This window comes from Podarcis filfolensis, assembly GCF_964270895.1.
Source record: "Podarcis filfolensis genome assembly, chromosome: 8".
Classification (NCBI taxonomy): domain Eukaryota; kingdom Metazoa; phylum Chordata; class Lepidosauria; order Squamata; family Lacertidae; genus Podarcis; species Podarcis filfolensis.
Window position 1 is genome coordinate 21,218,747 of NC_139611.1, and position 14,058 is coordinate 21,232,804.

The 14,058-nt window shown below is 44.2% G+C and overlaps 1 protein-coding gene across 2 annotated transcripts in view; it reads right to left on the reverse strand.

Moving 5' to 3' along the window:
* LOC310769552 (uncharacterized protein) overlaps positions 1–14,058 on the reverse strand; it is a 135,381-nt gene that overhangs the window by 58,466 nt on the left and 62,857 nt on the right. The window contains exons 1-2 of one of the 2 annotated variants that reach the window (XM_083629033.1): positions 13,814–13,896; positions 2,053–2,087 (exon numbers count right to left, since the gene is read on the reverse strand). In XM_083629033.1, the coding sequence (XP_083485159.1) occupies positions 2,053–2,087; positions 13,814–13,870 (92 nt within the window). In that variant the 5' untranslated portion in view covers positions 13,871–13,896. Of the gene's footprint in view, positions 1–2,052; positions 2,088–13,813; positions 13,897–14,058 lie in introns of those variants that run through there. The other variant, XM_083629034.1, reaches the window with a different exon arrangement.

Sequence of the window (14,058 nt, forward strand, 5' to 3'; positions counted from 1 at the left end):
CAATGGCGGTCTCCTTCTAATCTGGAGGGAGAAGCTCCGCGGAAAGTGGGTCTGTCCGCTACAGCGAAGCGGAGACCCTTTTGAAAATCACAGGCAGAAGAAGCCTGTGAACGTGGGACTCGGCGGGCACCCTTAGCGCCCCCCGAATTGGCGAAGGAACCCCGCAAGGGGCTCCGGAGCGTAACGGGAGTTTGGCGCGGTGCTGAGAGCCAATTGCTCCTTCCGTGGGGTGAAGCCGCACAGCTGTTGCCGGAGAGCGCTGACCTTTTTCCTGTGACAATTCGGCTGCTAAACAACTACCCGTGAGTAGGTGAAGCTTAAGAAATTGGGACTAAAGGAAGGAAAAAGGGATTAATTTGGCACTGAAGCGGGAAGGCGTAAACAGGAAGTCCGCCTTCCGTTTCTGTACACAGATCAAAGCAAAGACGCTTCTAAGCTAAGACCTGGAGAGCGGTGCTTTTAAAGCTCTAAATCCGAACGTTAAAGTGAAAGAACTCCCCCCCCCCCCAGGTTAGTGGAGAGGGGGGGGGAGAGGGAAAAGTGACTTTATTTCTTCTGGGAAAAATAGAGACAATTATTTATCTACTTGCACCCGGGGGTGCTTTTGAACTGCTAGGTTGGCAGGCGCTGGGACCCAACAACGGGAGCACACCCCGCCGCGGGGATTCGAACCGCTGACCTGACGATCGGCAAGTCCTAGGCGCTGAGGTTTTACCCACAGCGCCACCTGCGTCCCATCACTTAGGTTTAGTTGAAATCAATTAGGCTTAAATCATGGCTCATTTCTACCATTGATTTCAACAGGTCCCAAGTTCAACTAACTTAGGGTTGTCTCTAAGTCAAAGTAATATTTGTTTTAAATTTATTTCATGCCTTTCACCTTAAGGTCCCAGGGTGGGTTGCAGCAACACAACATTAAAAGCAGTTTAAAACAACTTACAACCAAAAAAAAAAAAAATGCTCCTAAAATATACACCTCAAGCCAGGGCAAAGAGGTGTGTCTTTAGCAGCCTCCAGAAGCTGTATAATGAAAGAGCCAGACACACTGACCCATTGAAATTAATGGACCGAAGTTAGTTGTGTCCATTAATTTCAGTGGGTCTATTTTTACTAGTGGTATATACATTATTATATATTTGTTTGTTGCTTTTTACAAAATGTCCCCAAAATAGAGAGCACCATGCATGTTTAAAATCCAAAATGCCATACAGTAAACCGAAAGTAAAACATAAGAATATGAAAACTGTGTATCCACCAACAAATATAATACATACCAGCATTAGTCCTACTCACTGAGATCATCCAGAGGAGCTCTCTTAGCTGTCCCCCCTTCCCCCCCATTTCACAGATTGGGGCCAGATTTGCCTCAGCCAGAAGTAAGGCATTTTGCATTGCCCATCCCATGCTGTGGAACACTCTTCCAGCAGAGATGTGGCAGGCACCCTCACGCTTGACTTTCAGACATCTCTTGAATATATTTTTATGTGCTGACAAGCCTTTGCAACTGCTTAAATTTTTGATTAGTCACCTGAATGATTATCTGCATTTATTTTAAGTGATGTTTTATGTTAGAGACTATACCCCTCTTTGGTACGTTTTAGCCTATGACTGTACTGAAATACTTTTTTATAAATAAATATATAAACTTGTTGGTTACGTCCCTTGTAGTGCAATCCTGACCATGTCAAATCAGAGGTAAGCGCTAGAGAATTCAGTGGGGCTCACTCCCAGGTAAGTGGAGTTAGTACTGCAACCTTTGGCTTGATCCAGCCCACTGAAGTGAATAAGATAAAAACATACCAAGCCCAGCAGATTCTATGCCAAGGTTGCATATTTGCCACGCTAAAAAGCAACAGCAACAAGAAAAAGGGGAAGAAACGTTTTCTTCAGAAACACTTGTTCTCTAAGGGATGGGTGGGGGTTGAGGGTAGAATTTCCCTTTTTTATTTGGCCGTCTGTGGGTTTCTTTGAAGCGTATATTTTTTGATCTCCAGAGTGCACTTATAGACAATTTTAATAATTTACAAACATAAAATGTAATAGAGACCTTACCTGTGATATACAGAGAACACCCATCCTGTCTGCATCTGAAAATTTAAAACAATAAAAGAAAAAATATTTCTGAAAGGTTTTTAGTAGCTCAGCCCACAATCCCTGCACTTTAAAATTTTTATCAGCCCTGGAAGCAACTTACTAGTGTGGTGCTCAAATTAGCAGGGGGAAGGTGTATGTGTGTCCTTCCTTAACATAATTCACAAGCCCCACCTCCAACTCCCTCCATGTATATTTTTTTAAAACAATAAGGAGGTCCTCCCTGCTCTGCCCTCCCACTGTCTTCCATTGTAATTCAAGTTGCCAGTCCTCAGTATTGTAGCTGAAAACCCCCCCAAACTGCTTTTAGCCGTGCTTGGAATAGTGCTGAATAATTCCTTCTGAGAATCAGAGATAAAAAAGAAACAACCTTATGGCTTTATGGCATGGGGAACTAATACAGTACTCATCAAGATGTAAAAATGGATTTCTTTCTTTGAACAAAGAACAGCTGATCTTGGGAGCCGGTTGTCAGATGATGTTCTACTAGCCAATGGAATTGCAACATAGATGGAAGGTAGTTAATAGCCTCAAATGTTTCTAATCTTCTTGCTAAATGGGTTCGAGAGCATAAGTCAGCTAAAGCCAGCGGATGGGACTTGGAGAATTCTATTTAAGGTTTGCACTGTTGTGAACTTGTATCTAAAGCTGCCAGAGATGGTTGCTATACAAAGATGGTTGGTTGCTATACAAATATGGTATACTTGAGATTAATGGATTCCTCAATAAATACTCCCCACCCCAGTCATTTCAAATCTCATGATTTGAAGTAACATCACAAGAATGTCAGCAATTTTCAATACAGACAAGAAAAATTGTAGATCTCAAACCCCGCAGGAAGAGATAATGATAAAATACAAGTGTATCCTGCAAGAAAATGTTGCTGGCCATTGCTTGCAGTCACAATGGCTGCATTCCAGTTCCACTGTTGGAAGCAATGTGTTTTTGAATACCAGTTGATGGGAATCCACAAGTGGGAAATGGAGCTGTTAGGTCCTGCTTTCAGGCTTCTCATAATGGGCATCTGGTTGGCCATTGTGAGAACATGATGTTGGTCTAGATGGGCCAGTGGCCTAACCCAGCAGGGCTCTCCGTATATTCTTATTCACTGTACCCTTGTTGCATAGCTTTAAAAAGTGGTCAGACAAATTTATAGAGGAGATGGATGGCAAAGGCTACTAGTCATGATGGTTGTATATTGCTTCTGCTGTTGGAGGGCAGTACGATACCGAACACCAGTTATTGGGAATCACAACCTGTTGTGCTCAGGTCCCGCTTGCAGTCTTCCCATGGCATCTGGTTGGCCACTGTCAGAACAGAATTCTGGCCTAGATGGGCCCTCAGCCTAATCCATCGAAGCTTTTCACATGTTCTTAACCTATCTACTATATATTATAGAAAGTGGTTTGTCTGCTCATTCTGCATTTGGACACATCTTAAGATATCATAACTGAATTTTTCATGATGGCTCCCACGATCAAAGAGAAGATTTCCATCTATATTTGGATACAACTGAATGTCATTTTGAATCAAGATGGCAGCCTGGCCCTTTCAAACCTGTATTGATTTCAAAACTGTACTGGTTCTATTTAGGTTTTTTAGGAATTATTAAGCGGGCATGACACTGCTAGTGTATCATACCTCCCCTCCAACAAGATATGGCAAGTCTGTGCTATCACCATCTTCTGACATCACGAACCGCGAATTTGTGACATCACCAAACCCCCTGCTTCTCAGTCTTTTGAGTCACAGGAGAACCTAGCCACCATAAGTGGGTCGTAAATGACACAGACCCATTTATCTATGATAGAATAAAAATAATTGCAGAAAGATCGACAGACATCTTATGAGACCAATTTATCCCACCCCCCTTTCCTTTTTGCACTTCTGCCAACCGAGTAGGTGTTAAGGAAATATGGCGTGGATGTTCTATTTTCCGAGCCATAGCATCAGTCATGAGGAAAAACGATTCCTCACAAAAAGCTTGCATTCGCCAGATGTACCAAAGACTACGTATCGCCACATCACAGGACAAAATGATCTTCCGCCAAGGGCCCTGATAAGCCTATCTTTTGAAATGCTGCCCACTGGCGAGAACAAACTCTCTGAATGGCGATGATCTGCTCTCTTCTAGAACAACCCCTCCACACAAACACACACACACACACACTTTTAAGTGATTCATTTACTCCCACACACTCTTCACTTCAGCTGCTTTTGTTTTCCTCAGCAGCGCAATGTGTCTAATACATGGTAAAACGCGCCGTGCCAAACGTCAGCTCTGTGAGCTGTTGGGAACACACACGAATGTCAAGGTAATGACGTCGACAGCGAGGCAGAAGAGCTCAATAAGGCCTCTCACATTCAGCTTGGCTGGCCTTGCAGGCTGAAAAGGACCCAACCAACGTGCCTCATTCTTCTTCCCTTCCCCTCCCAACCAACCCTCTGAATACCTGGTCTTGGCCTTTCTACTTCCATGGCCGCCTTTTGTTTACCTCAGTCATCCCCTGTGTGCCTATTCATGCTCAAGTTGTGGAATGTTCTCCCAAGTAAGTTTTCCTTTTAAACCCACCACCTTTTGCCGTGTTGTGGTGCTGGGGCGCTTTCATTCACCCCTCCCCATCTCCCCGCTTTCCTCCTCTCTTTCCTATTAGCTATTTGTGTGGAAAAACAAGCAATTTATGTTCCACCTGCTCATAAACACAATAATAAAGAGAGAGAAAGGGAGAAAGGGAACAAACTGTTTTTCAGCGCAGCCACTGCCTTAGCAACCGATTAAAGCGTGTGCGGGAAGAAGAATGGAGAGTTTCAGGGTGAGAGGGAGTGCCCTTTACCGCCTCAGAAATCTCCAGGGGCTACATTCTGCCTTTAATTACATTTCCTGGAACCCTTCAAGGCTGCAGGAGTTGGTGGGTTTGCAAAGTGGAGCTCGTAATAGCAGGCCACAGAAGCAGCCCCGTGTGGAGACGGCAGTGGAGGAAAAACAAGTTGGGTGTGGGTGAGCCGGAGGGGGGAGCAAGCAAGCAAAACCAAGGATTGTTAGATTGAGGAAGTTGAGAACTGCGTGACAAAAAAAGAAGAAGAAGAAGAAGAAGAAGAAGAAGAAGAAGAAGAAGAAGAAGAAGGGGTGGGGGAATGTCTCAAAGGGGCCTGTCTGTGTGGCGTTGTCCCCTGGGGGTTGGTGGTGTAGGTGAAAAGGGGCCACAGTGTGGCAAAAGTTCCTGGCTTTGATGTGGCACACCACCACTTTCCCAACACAAGCTCCCAAACTATGCAGAGGAGCTGGAACTCACCCTTGTTCTCTTAGAATGGCAATGGTGCCCACCTGAGAGGTGCCAGAACAGAGTTCCTGTGAGCTCCAGCTAGAAAAAAGCCCTGGAGCAGATTAATGGATGAGAATAATATATTTTTTTAAATGACTGGATGAAACACCTTCTGATTTCATCACGAGAAAGTGCTTTCAAGATGAAACTTTTTTTAAAAAAACAGCCTTTCAAAAATGGAGAAAAAAACTCCCTCATGGTTACTTTAGGAAGCTTCCTCGTACTGAATCAGAGCATTGGTCTGTCCAGCTCAGTACTGCCTACACTGACTGGCAGTGGCTCTTCAGTGTTTCAGGTAAGGGAATCTCTCAGACCTACCTGGAGATGTCAGCATTGAACCTGGGGCCCTCTGCTTGCAAAGCAGATGCTCTACCACTGTAGCTCAGCCCTTCCCCTCTTGCAGCCTGCACTCTGAGCTTACACAGATTGCTGACCTCTTCAGTAAAATCCTTGAGCGGAGACTACTGTATCTGAGGATGAGAGCCAAGACACTGGGTATATGTCTGCTTAGAAGAGTACCCTTAGACACATGTACAGGTTTCTAAATTGTGCATTTCCACAAAAGGTTCCTAATGGGTGCATGGCATCATTATATACTTTAGTCACTAGGTGACATTGGCCATTGTTGTATATGGGTGGAGTCAACATTTTCCTGTGCCTGTTCTGCTCTTGTGTGAGAGAGACGTAAGGTGTGTTCACAAGTTGCACTCAGCAGGTGTACATTAGCTGAGCTCCACACTCGTACAGATATTCACAGGCAACAGTCAGTGAGTGTGCAGCCTGTGTACACAAATAGTTGACTGTACAAGTCAACAAGTGTACACCTCTGCCCACAGACACTTGTACATGCGCAGGGACATCTTGCGACTTTGTTCAGTGTTACATGTGGACATGCCTAAATTAAAAGATATGCAACCTCTCTTTAAGCGCCAGGCAAAAACTTTACTCTATAACAGGTATCCCCAAACTCGGCCCTCCAGCTGTTTTAGGACTACAACTCCCATCATCCCTAGCTAACAGGGCCAGTGGTCAGGGATGATGGGAATTGTAGTCCCAAAAATAGCTGGAGGGCCGAGTTTGGGGATCCCTGCTCTATAACAAGGCTTTGGCCAGGCACCCCCAAACTTGGCCCTCCAGATGTTTTGGGACTACAACTCCCATCATCCCTAGCTAACAGGACCAGTGGTCAGGGATGAGGGGAATTGTAGCCCCAAAACATCTGGAGGGCCACGTTTGGGGGTGCCTGCCTTTGGCCTTTAACTAAGGGCTTATCCACACTCCCACTTGTACCTTGTCTAGAAAGCATGGGTCCAAACATTTTTTTGCTTGACCCACACAGGTCGGAGTGGTTTTTCCCTTGTCCCACTTCTTTCCAAGGGAAAACCTGCTCTTTAATGATAGATTGGAACAAATGGCAATCTGGGGAAACCCAAACTGCCACTTGTCTGACTGAGCCCAGAAGAGCATTTTCCCCCAGAGGAAAGAAGCAGAACCAGACTATGTGGATAAGCCCAGACTGTGGTCTTTTAGAAGTGGGTGGGATGTACAGTGGTACCTCGGTTTACATACGCTTCAGGTTACATACGCTTCAGGTTACAGACTCCGCTAACCCAGAAATAGCACCTTGGGTTAAGAAATTTGCTTCAGGATAAGAACAGAAATCGTGCTCCGGTGGCCCCATTAGCTAAAGTGGTGCTTCAGGTTAAGAACAGTTTCAGGTTAAGAACGGACCTCCAGAACTAATTAAGTACTTAACCCGAGGTACTACTGTATATATGGTTCTAATGTATCAATCTGAGGGGGTTATCTGGTTGGTTGTAAGTATGGGTTTGTCCTGGGCAATGTAAAGTGACTAAAAAATTTATTATTATTATTATTATTATTATTATTATTATTATTATTATTATTATTATTTTCTGGGAATATGTACAGAAGTCACACCTGTGTGAATTTCACTAGGGTGTGTGTGTGTTTGACGTCTGCCTCTTGCTTGGGAATGTGCAGTATGCCAACAGATTGGCAGCACAAGATGTCACTACTTGAGCAAGCTCCTGCTGAAACTAGAAATCTTCCCGTGACATAACCAGCAACATAAAAGGAAATGGAACCGAATAAAATAGCCTAGGTTGAAAAAAAGGGGGGGGGGACAAAAACAAAACAAAACGCAAGAGTCCAGATCTGCTGGCTCAGAACAGGACACAGGACTCCAGGCAAAAAATAAAATAAAATCTGTTTTCTGCCTCTGCAATAGCCACCTGGTGGGAGTGGCAGAATGCCTACTCTGACGGACAGGAGGACTGTCTCACAAGGAAAGGGAGAGAGATGTCACAAGGCAGCGGGCAGCCCACATGCCTCAGTAAGTGCCATGTTTCTGGAGGAAGTCCCTTCTCTGACGCACCGGCACCACCTGTCTCTTTATACCCAGTGGCATCTGTTGGCATTTTTTGGTCTGCCAATTCAATAATATCACGGTGGTTGGAGGGAGGGGGGGGGGGAGAAGGGAAAGACGCTACATTCCGGAGTTTGCAAGGGATGCCAGAGGGACAGGTTGCATTGTGGTGGGGGCCAGAACCATATTTTAAAAAGGACTGGTGAGTGACGTACATGTGCGTTTATACTAGTGTTATGGAGCCCCGCACAGATGCCTTTCTGGACTGACATATGACATACATCCCAACTAGGCCCTCTTAGCTGGGAAAGGCCAATCAAGATCTCCCCTTACCTGGAAGCATGCCTTAATTGCACACCTGGGTGGGTCATGACCAGGCACTCAAGGCAAGATCCACCCCCCCCCCCATGAATGTTATCTAGTTACTTCCTTTGCACCTCTGAATCTTTCTCCAGAAAGGGGAGCTGAAATAGCCAGGGAACAGAGGACAGTGCAAGACTATAGGAAGCTAATTTACACTGAGCAGAAGTCAGACCATTGGGGTCCATTCGGCTCAGTATTGCTTACACTGACTTGGCAGCTCCTCTACAGGGTTTCAAATGATGGCTATTCGCAGCCCTACCTGGAAATGTCAGGGATTGAACCTGGAACCTTCTGCATGCAAAGCAGGTGCTCTACTACTGAGTTAGGGCCCTTCCCTAAGGCAGGCTGAGAAGTCAGCAGTGCCGCCGCTACTAATATTATGGGTAAGTCCTGCTCACACAAAAAAAAGCAGCAGCAAATCAAATGTTGATATCTTAAGAGACCTCCTGCCAGGGCACTAGGGAAACATGACGCACCCTATTCTGTTCTGGCATCAAGAAGGCGTCAAGGGGAAAGGCCTTGGCCTTGTCTTGAACAATTACAGATCTGATAATGTTTTTGTTTCGGCTGCAATCTTCGTAAATTGGTGTCAGGGATGTACTGGAGCTGTCAGAAACGGTGTCAGCCACAAGAGCCAGGAGCACTGTTTGTGTGTGTGTGCGCTCTCTCACTCTCTCTCCAGCCTGTCTGCCAGCTCTAATTTGAGCATGAACGGCACCTCAAAAGTGCTCAAAGGGAAGCAGCAAGCTTAATTCCCTTTATAATCAGTTAATCATAAAGCTGTCATGAATTTTTATTTGAAATGTTTATATATATATATATATATATATATATATATATATATATATATATATATATATATTCTCTCTCTCTCTCTCTCTCTCTCTCTCTCTCTCCCCTCTTCCTTCTTCTTCATTGTTTGTATGCCACCAACTACCATTAAAAACAGTCCAGAAGCTTCAGTGAGTTCAAAACGCTGCTGCCAGGCTTCTACCTGATGCTAGAACAGGTGCGGGGGATCCTTGTCCCTCCAGATGTTGCTGAACTATGACTCCCATCAGCCCCAACAAGTATGGCTAGTTGCAGGGATGCTGGGAGTTGCAGTTGCAGGGATGCTGGGAGTTGTAGTACAGCAGTATCTGGAGGGTTACAGGTTACCCACATATTTTCAAAAAAAATCAGGACACCCCAAAAGTTGTTGAGCTTTTTTTTAGACAAACCCCAAAGTTGTGGAGCTGCTTTTTTTTTTTTTTACAAAAACATCAAAAAAAACAACCCATGATTTTTTGATTGACTTAAGTTCCAGGACAAAGTGCCACCTTTCAGAATTTCCCCCAACTTCAATTCCGCCTTTGAAATCACATTAATGGCTGGGCTTATGGCAGCCCTACCCACATCTGTGCTAGAAATTTAGATGGGTGGCTTGTGTCCTGCTTTATGGAGAACAGTCCTCGATTTATATAAGTGCATAGTTGTACAAGAACCTTGAACCTGGCTCAGTAATGTATGGGCAGCCACAGCAGACTTTTGAGCCATGGAGTTAAGTGCTGGTGATAGTTTGTCCCCATCAAGTACTGGTAATATTAGATATAGATACTGTAGATAGATAGATAGATAGATAGATAGATAGATAGATAGATAGATGATAGATAGACGACAGACAGACAGATACAGTGCTTTCTTCTGGGGCGATGGAGGGGTACACATACCCCTAAACATTTTGTGAATCTTTGTACTTTTGTCCATATACTGTATTTATTTCCCCTGATTTGAGTCAAAATGAGAGTACCCCTAAGCATTTTATTTAGAAAAAAGCACCGGATAGATAGATAATTAGACAGATAGATAGGCACCTTTGTCAAAGCCCCAAGCTGATCCACACTGCTTCTCACAGTGGCCAGTCATATGGTTCCAGGAGGCTCATAGGCGAGGCACGAAGGCAACAGCCCTCCTACATTGTTCCTCAAAAGAACATAAGGAGGGCTCTGGAGGATCGAGCCAAAGACCCATCTAATCCAGCACTTTGTTCTCACACTTGGCAAGCAGGTGGCCATCTGTCAGGAGTGCTAGAGCTGCAAGATTCCTGAACTGAGGTTGGGCTGAAGGTGCTGGACTAGGCGACTCTCAAGGACACTTCTCCACTTTTCAAATTACATGTTTTTATACTTCTCCAAATTCAGAAAGTAAAAGGAAGGACCTGATCCTGGGAAAATCCTGTTGCAAACCTGACATTGTAGCAGATAGCAAATTTTTGAAAGCCGTTAAAAAAAATTCAAGGGCTGTGGCTGTTAACACCCCCCTCCCGACACATTATTTTCTTAAACCCAGGCAGCAGCTTTCTTCCTTTAATATAATTTGCACCTTATTATAAGTGACTCACTGTGAGCAATTGTTTTCTCTCCCTTCTCTATGCCACCCCTCCCAAAGCTCTGGCATAGTGTATGCTCCCTCCCTCCCTCTCTCTCTCCAGATGCCATTGCCCAGTAAAAAGGCTTTTCAAATGAAGTCTTTTAACCAAAATTAACTCTTATCTGTTCCTAGAAAGGGTTGACAAATCTGTTGGTTTCAGATTGACTTTTTCTCCCATCTTAAAACCAGTCATCCATGTTTCTGCAGTAATTTGCAATTTTAAAAAAATTCTCATGAAAATGTCAGCATCGTAGTACGAACCTCTCCCAACAGAAATGTTTTTGAATGCAGTGTTGAATAACACACACATTTTGCAAGGAATTTCCCCATATACAATCTATTTTTGTATTTTGTTTTCACCAATGAATGCATTTTTTTAGGCACACTTTCCCCAAATATATGCTTTTTCTGTGCACATTGTTTGACTTGGAGAACTGCATCACAAATTCAGAGTAGGGCAAATTTTGAAGGGTAATTGTGTTTCAGTTCAAACACTGTTTCATAAAGTGCAAATTAGATAATGTCCTGTTAAAATTGGGCTCAGAAGTTGAGGCTCATCTTTGTGAGCTACCTGGGGCTCAAGTCTTCCTGTTCTTGGACTCCACCAGTGTAGCTGGCCAGAAGGAGCCACTGCATCTACTGACTCAACTGTTGTCAGGTGTTAAAATGGGGCTTCCAATGCCCTTATTAAGGTCAAGATTCCTCTGGCCTGGTTCTTCAGTCTGAAAAGCTTGCTTTTAGTGTGATGACCAAGTTGCTTGCCAGCTTGCTTGTTGTTCTGGCCAGTGACTGCCTTACTTCCCCTTCCCCTATTGTGTGAAGACTGGCCCTTTGTCTGCCGAAACTTTTGCATGCCAGTTTTATCCTTGGCTATGCCTCCAGGCCTTCAACCCTAAGTGTATGGCAACAACAATGGAACAAAGTGGCCCCCACACTTCCGGTTGGGAATGGGGGAGAAATACAGCACATTTTAATGCAAACCCACCTGATTTGCACTTTCCAAAATGTCACATGAACCGAAACGTAACTATCCTTTAAGAGCGGCACTACTCTGAATTTTGCAATGTTTATATATCGATCCCTTTATCCAAAGATCACAGGGCAGTTCACAGCATAAAATACATACAACACATGTGTATATGCAATAATGGAATGAAGAACCAGAGCATGTAGACAGCAGACGTTGGCCAAATTTGCAGAAAACGCTAAGCCGTTGTTTAGTTTGTTAAAAGCATAGATTGCTTGCTGGGCACTCCGCCCTTTGTCTTGCCAAGAGCAACAAACCACAAGTCCTGACTTAGTAGAACGTCTGAACCAGGACTTGTGGTTTGTTTTTCCTTCAAGCAAATCATGACTGGGAAGCCAAGAACAAGCCTTGGTTTTTACATTGTAGTTTCTTTTGATACATTAGGCAAAACTGCATACAAAAATGTGCATATTAGTAGAAATGCACACTTAAATGCTGACAAATTCTCACGAGGACTTAAAAAAAATTCTAACTGACATGGAAATGTATAAAACTGAACATAAAGCTGAAAAAATAAGGAACCGGGAGAAGCAGAAACTCACAGATCTGACCGTCCCTACTCCAAACAGTCCCCCCACTCCTCTCTCTATGCATAAAGAAGCTTACACATGTGCCTATCATCGAACGCAGACCCACAGAGTATAATTTGGAGGTGCTTTCTAGAGAGCAAGGAGAAACATAGGATTTGTTCCGATTCTTCCGTCGGGATGCATTTGAGGAGAGCCCTGTGAAAATCAAGGCGAGAGCTGTTTTTGTCACACTTGGAGGAAATGAATCTTAACAGAAGATAGTTCAAGGGAGCAGCGGGGTGGGGTGGGGATGTTGAAAATAAAAGCAGCCAACAAGCTGGAATTAACAATGGCGCAGAGTAACAATAGAAGCTAATGCAAGCGGGTTGTGGAAGGAATAGCGAATGACGTGGCACAAAGAATACATGGCAAGATCCCAAGGCAGAGTTCCAAGGAATACCAGCTGGGGCATGAACAGGGAGCTATCAACGGGGGAGGGTGGTTTTAACAGCATCAATGGGATGGCTGGCAACCGTTTCCTTAAAGCGGTTCAGAAAACAAGATGGGGATGCTGGGAGACAATACATTTTTTCAGGGCGGGGTGTGGGATTCAAGGTGTCGGCACTGCCACCAGCTCTAGCTGATGGCACCATGCCAAGGATTTTTACAAAACAGAAATGCATTGGCAAGGGGAGCTATATTCTCTTGCTTTTGAATATCTCCCTGGAGGCTTGCCAGCCAATGGGTTTGTTAAAAGGAGAAGCAGAAAGAGAACTTCACCTGGTATGGCTTGGGACCAAGAACTGGTGGTGTGGGCCTCGGCGTTGCATCAATGGCATATGGGAGGACTGAAAGAGAAGAGGGATAAAATGAAGAAGAGAGGGCAGGAAAGTCAGGCAGATCCAGCTGGCGCTGAAGGTGCAGCCGAGGTTGGAAAAGGTTGATCAGAGGAAGCTGCCTTATACTGAGTGAGACCATTAGCCCATCTAACTCAGTAGTGTCTACACGGACTGGAAGCAGCTCTCCAGGGCTTCAGACAAGGGATATGCTCCACCCTTATGTGGAGATGCCAAGGACTGAATGGACACCTTCCGCATGCAAAGCAGATGCTTTGTCACTAAGCTTATGGTGACCATGAAAGTGGGCATTTTAGATGAATACACAGCTCTTGGTGGGGAGGACCAGAATGTTGTTGTTTTTGTTATTACATGGTATTGCTTTTTTGAGGGGGTAGAAAAAGGGGCAACAACAAAAAGGAATTGGATACTCAATGTTGCCCCTTCATTTTACAGAGAGAGAGAGAAATGCATAAATTGTACTTCCCATTTTGTTTGAACAGTGACCTTATTTCTGCCAGTCGAGTTGGGCCAATTGTTTTTGTGATTCAGCTTTGCATCTTAGCAACACACGCATACACACCACTCTGCTAAATAAGGAGGTTTCCAAAATGCCATAGTAACATACCATTTGACCAAATGCCTGCAGAAAACTTATTTACATGTTTGAATTAATCTCACCCACCCCTTTTCTTTCCTCCTTTTTCTTTCCTTCTGGAAACTGCCTTCAGTCTCAAAGTATTAAAGCAAATAAAACATCCCCTCCCCTTACTGAGGGCAGATTTCCAAAGAATAAATTAAACATATCTCTTTTTCTTAATGTACATGCACTAAAAGAGGACTAAACCACGTGATTCTTTACTGACCTGCTTTTGGGTTTGGGGCTTTTTTTTTCTTTTTTGCAACAAGGTGATTCTAAACATAGCCTATGAGCCTACATAGTTATCTGGAACAGAAGGCAAAGACAATCGAGTTCATCTTTTGGCAGTCAAAACAAACATTGAAGCAAGCAAATTCTATGCTCGGATTTTAAGCTGTGTGGCATTACTGCTAAACTTTGCCCAAGAGGAGAGAGGAGATCTGGGCAGCAGCCTTTTTTTTTTTTTTTTTG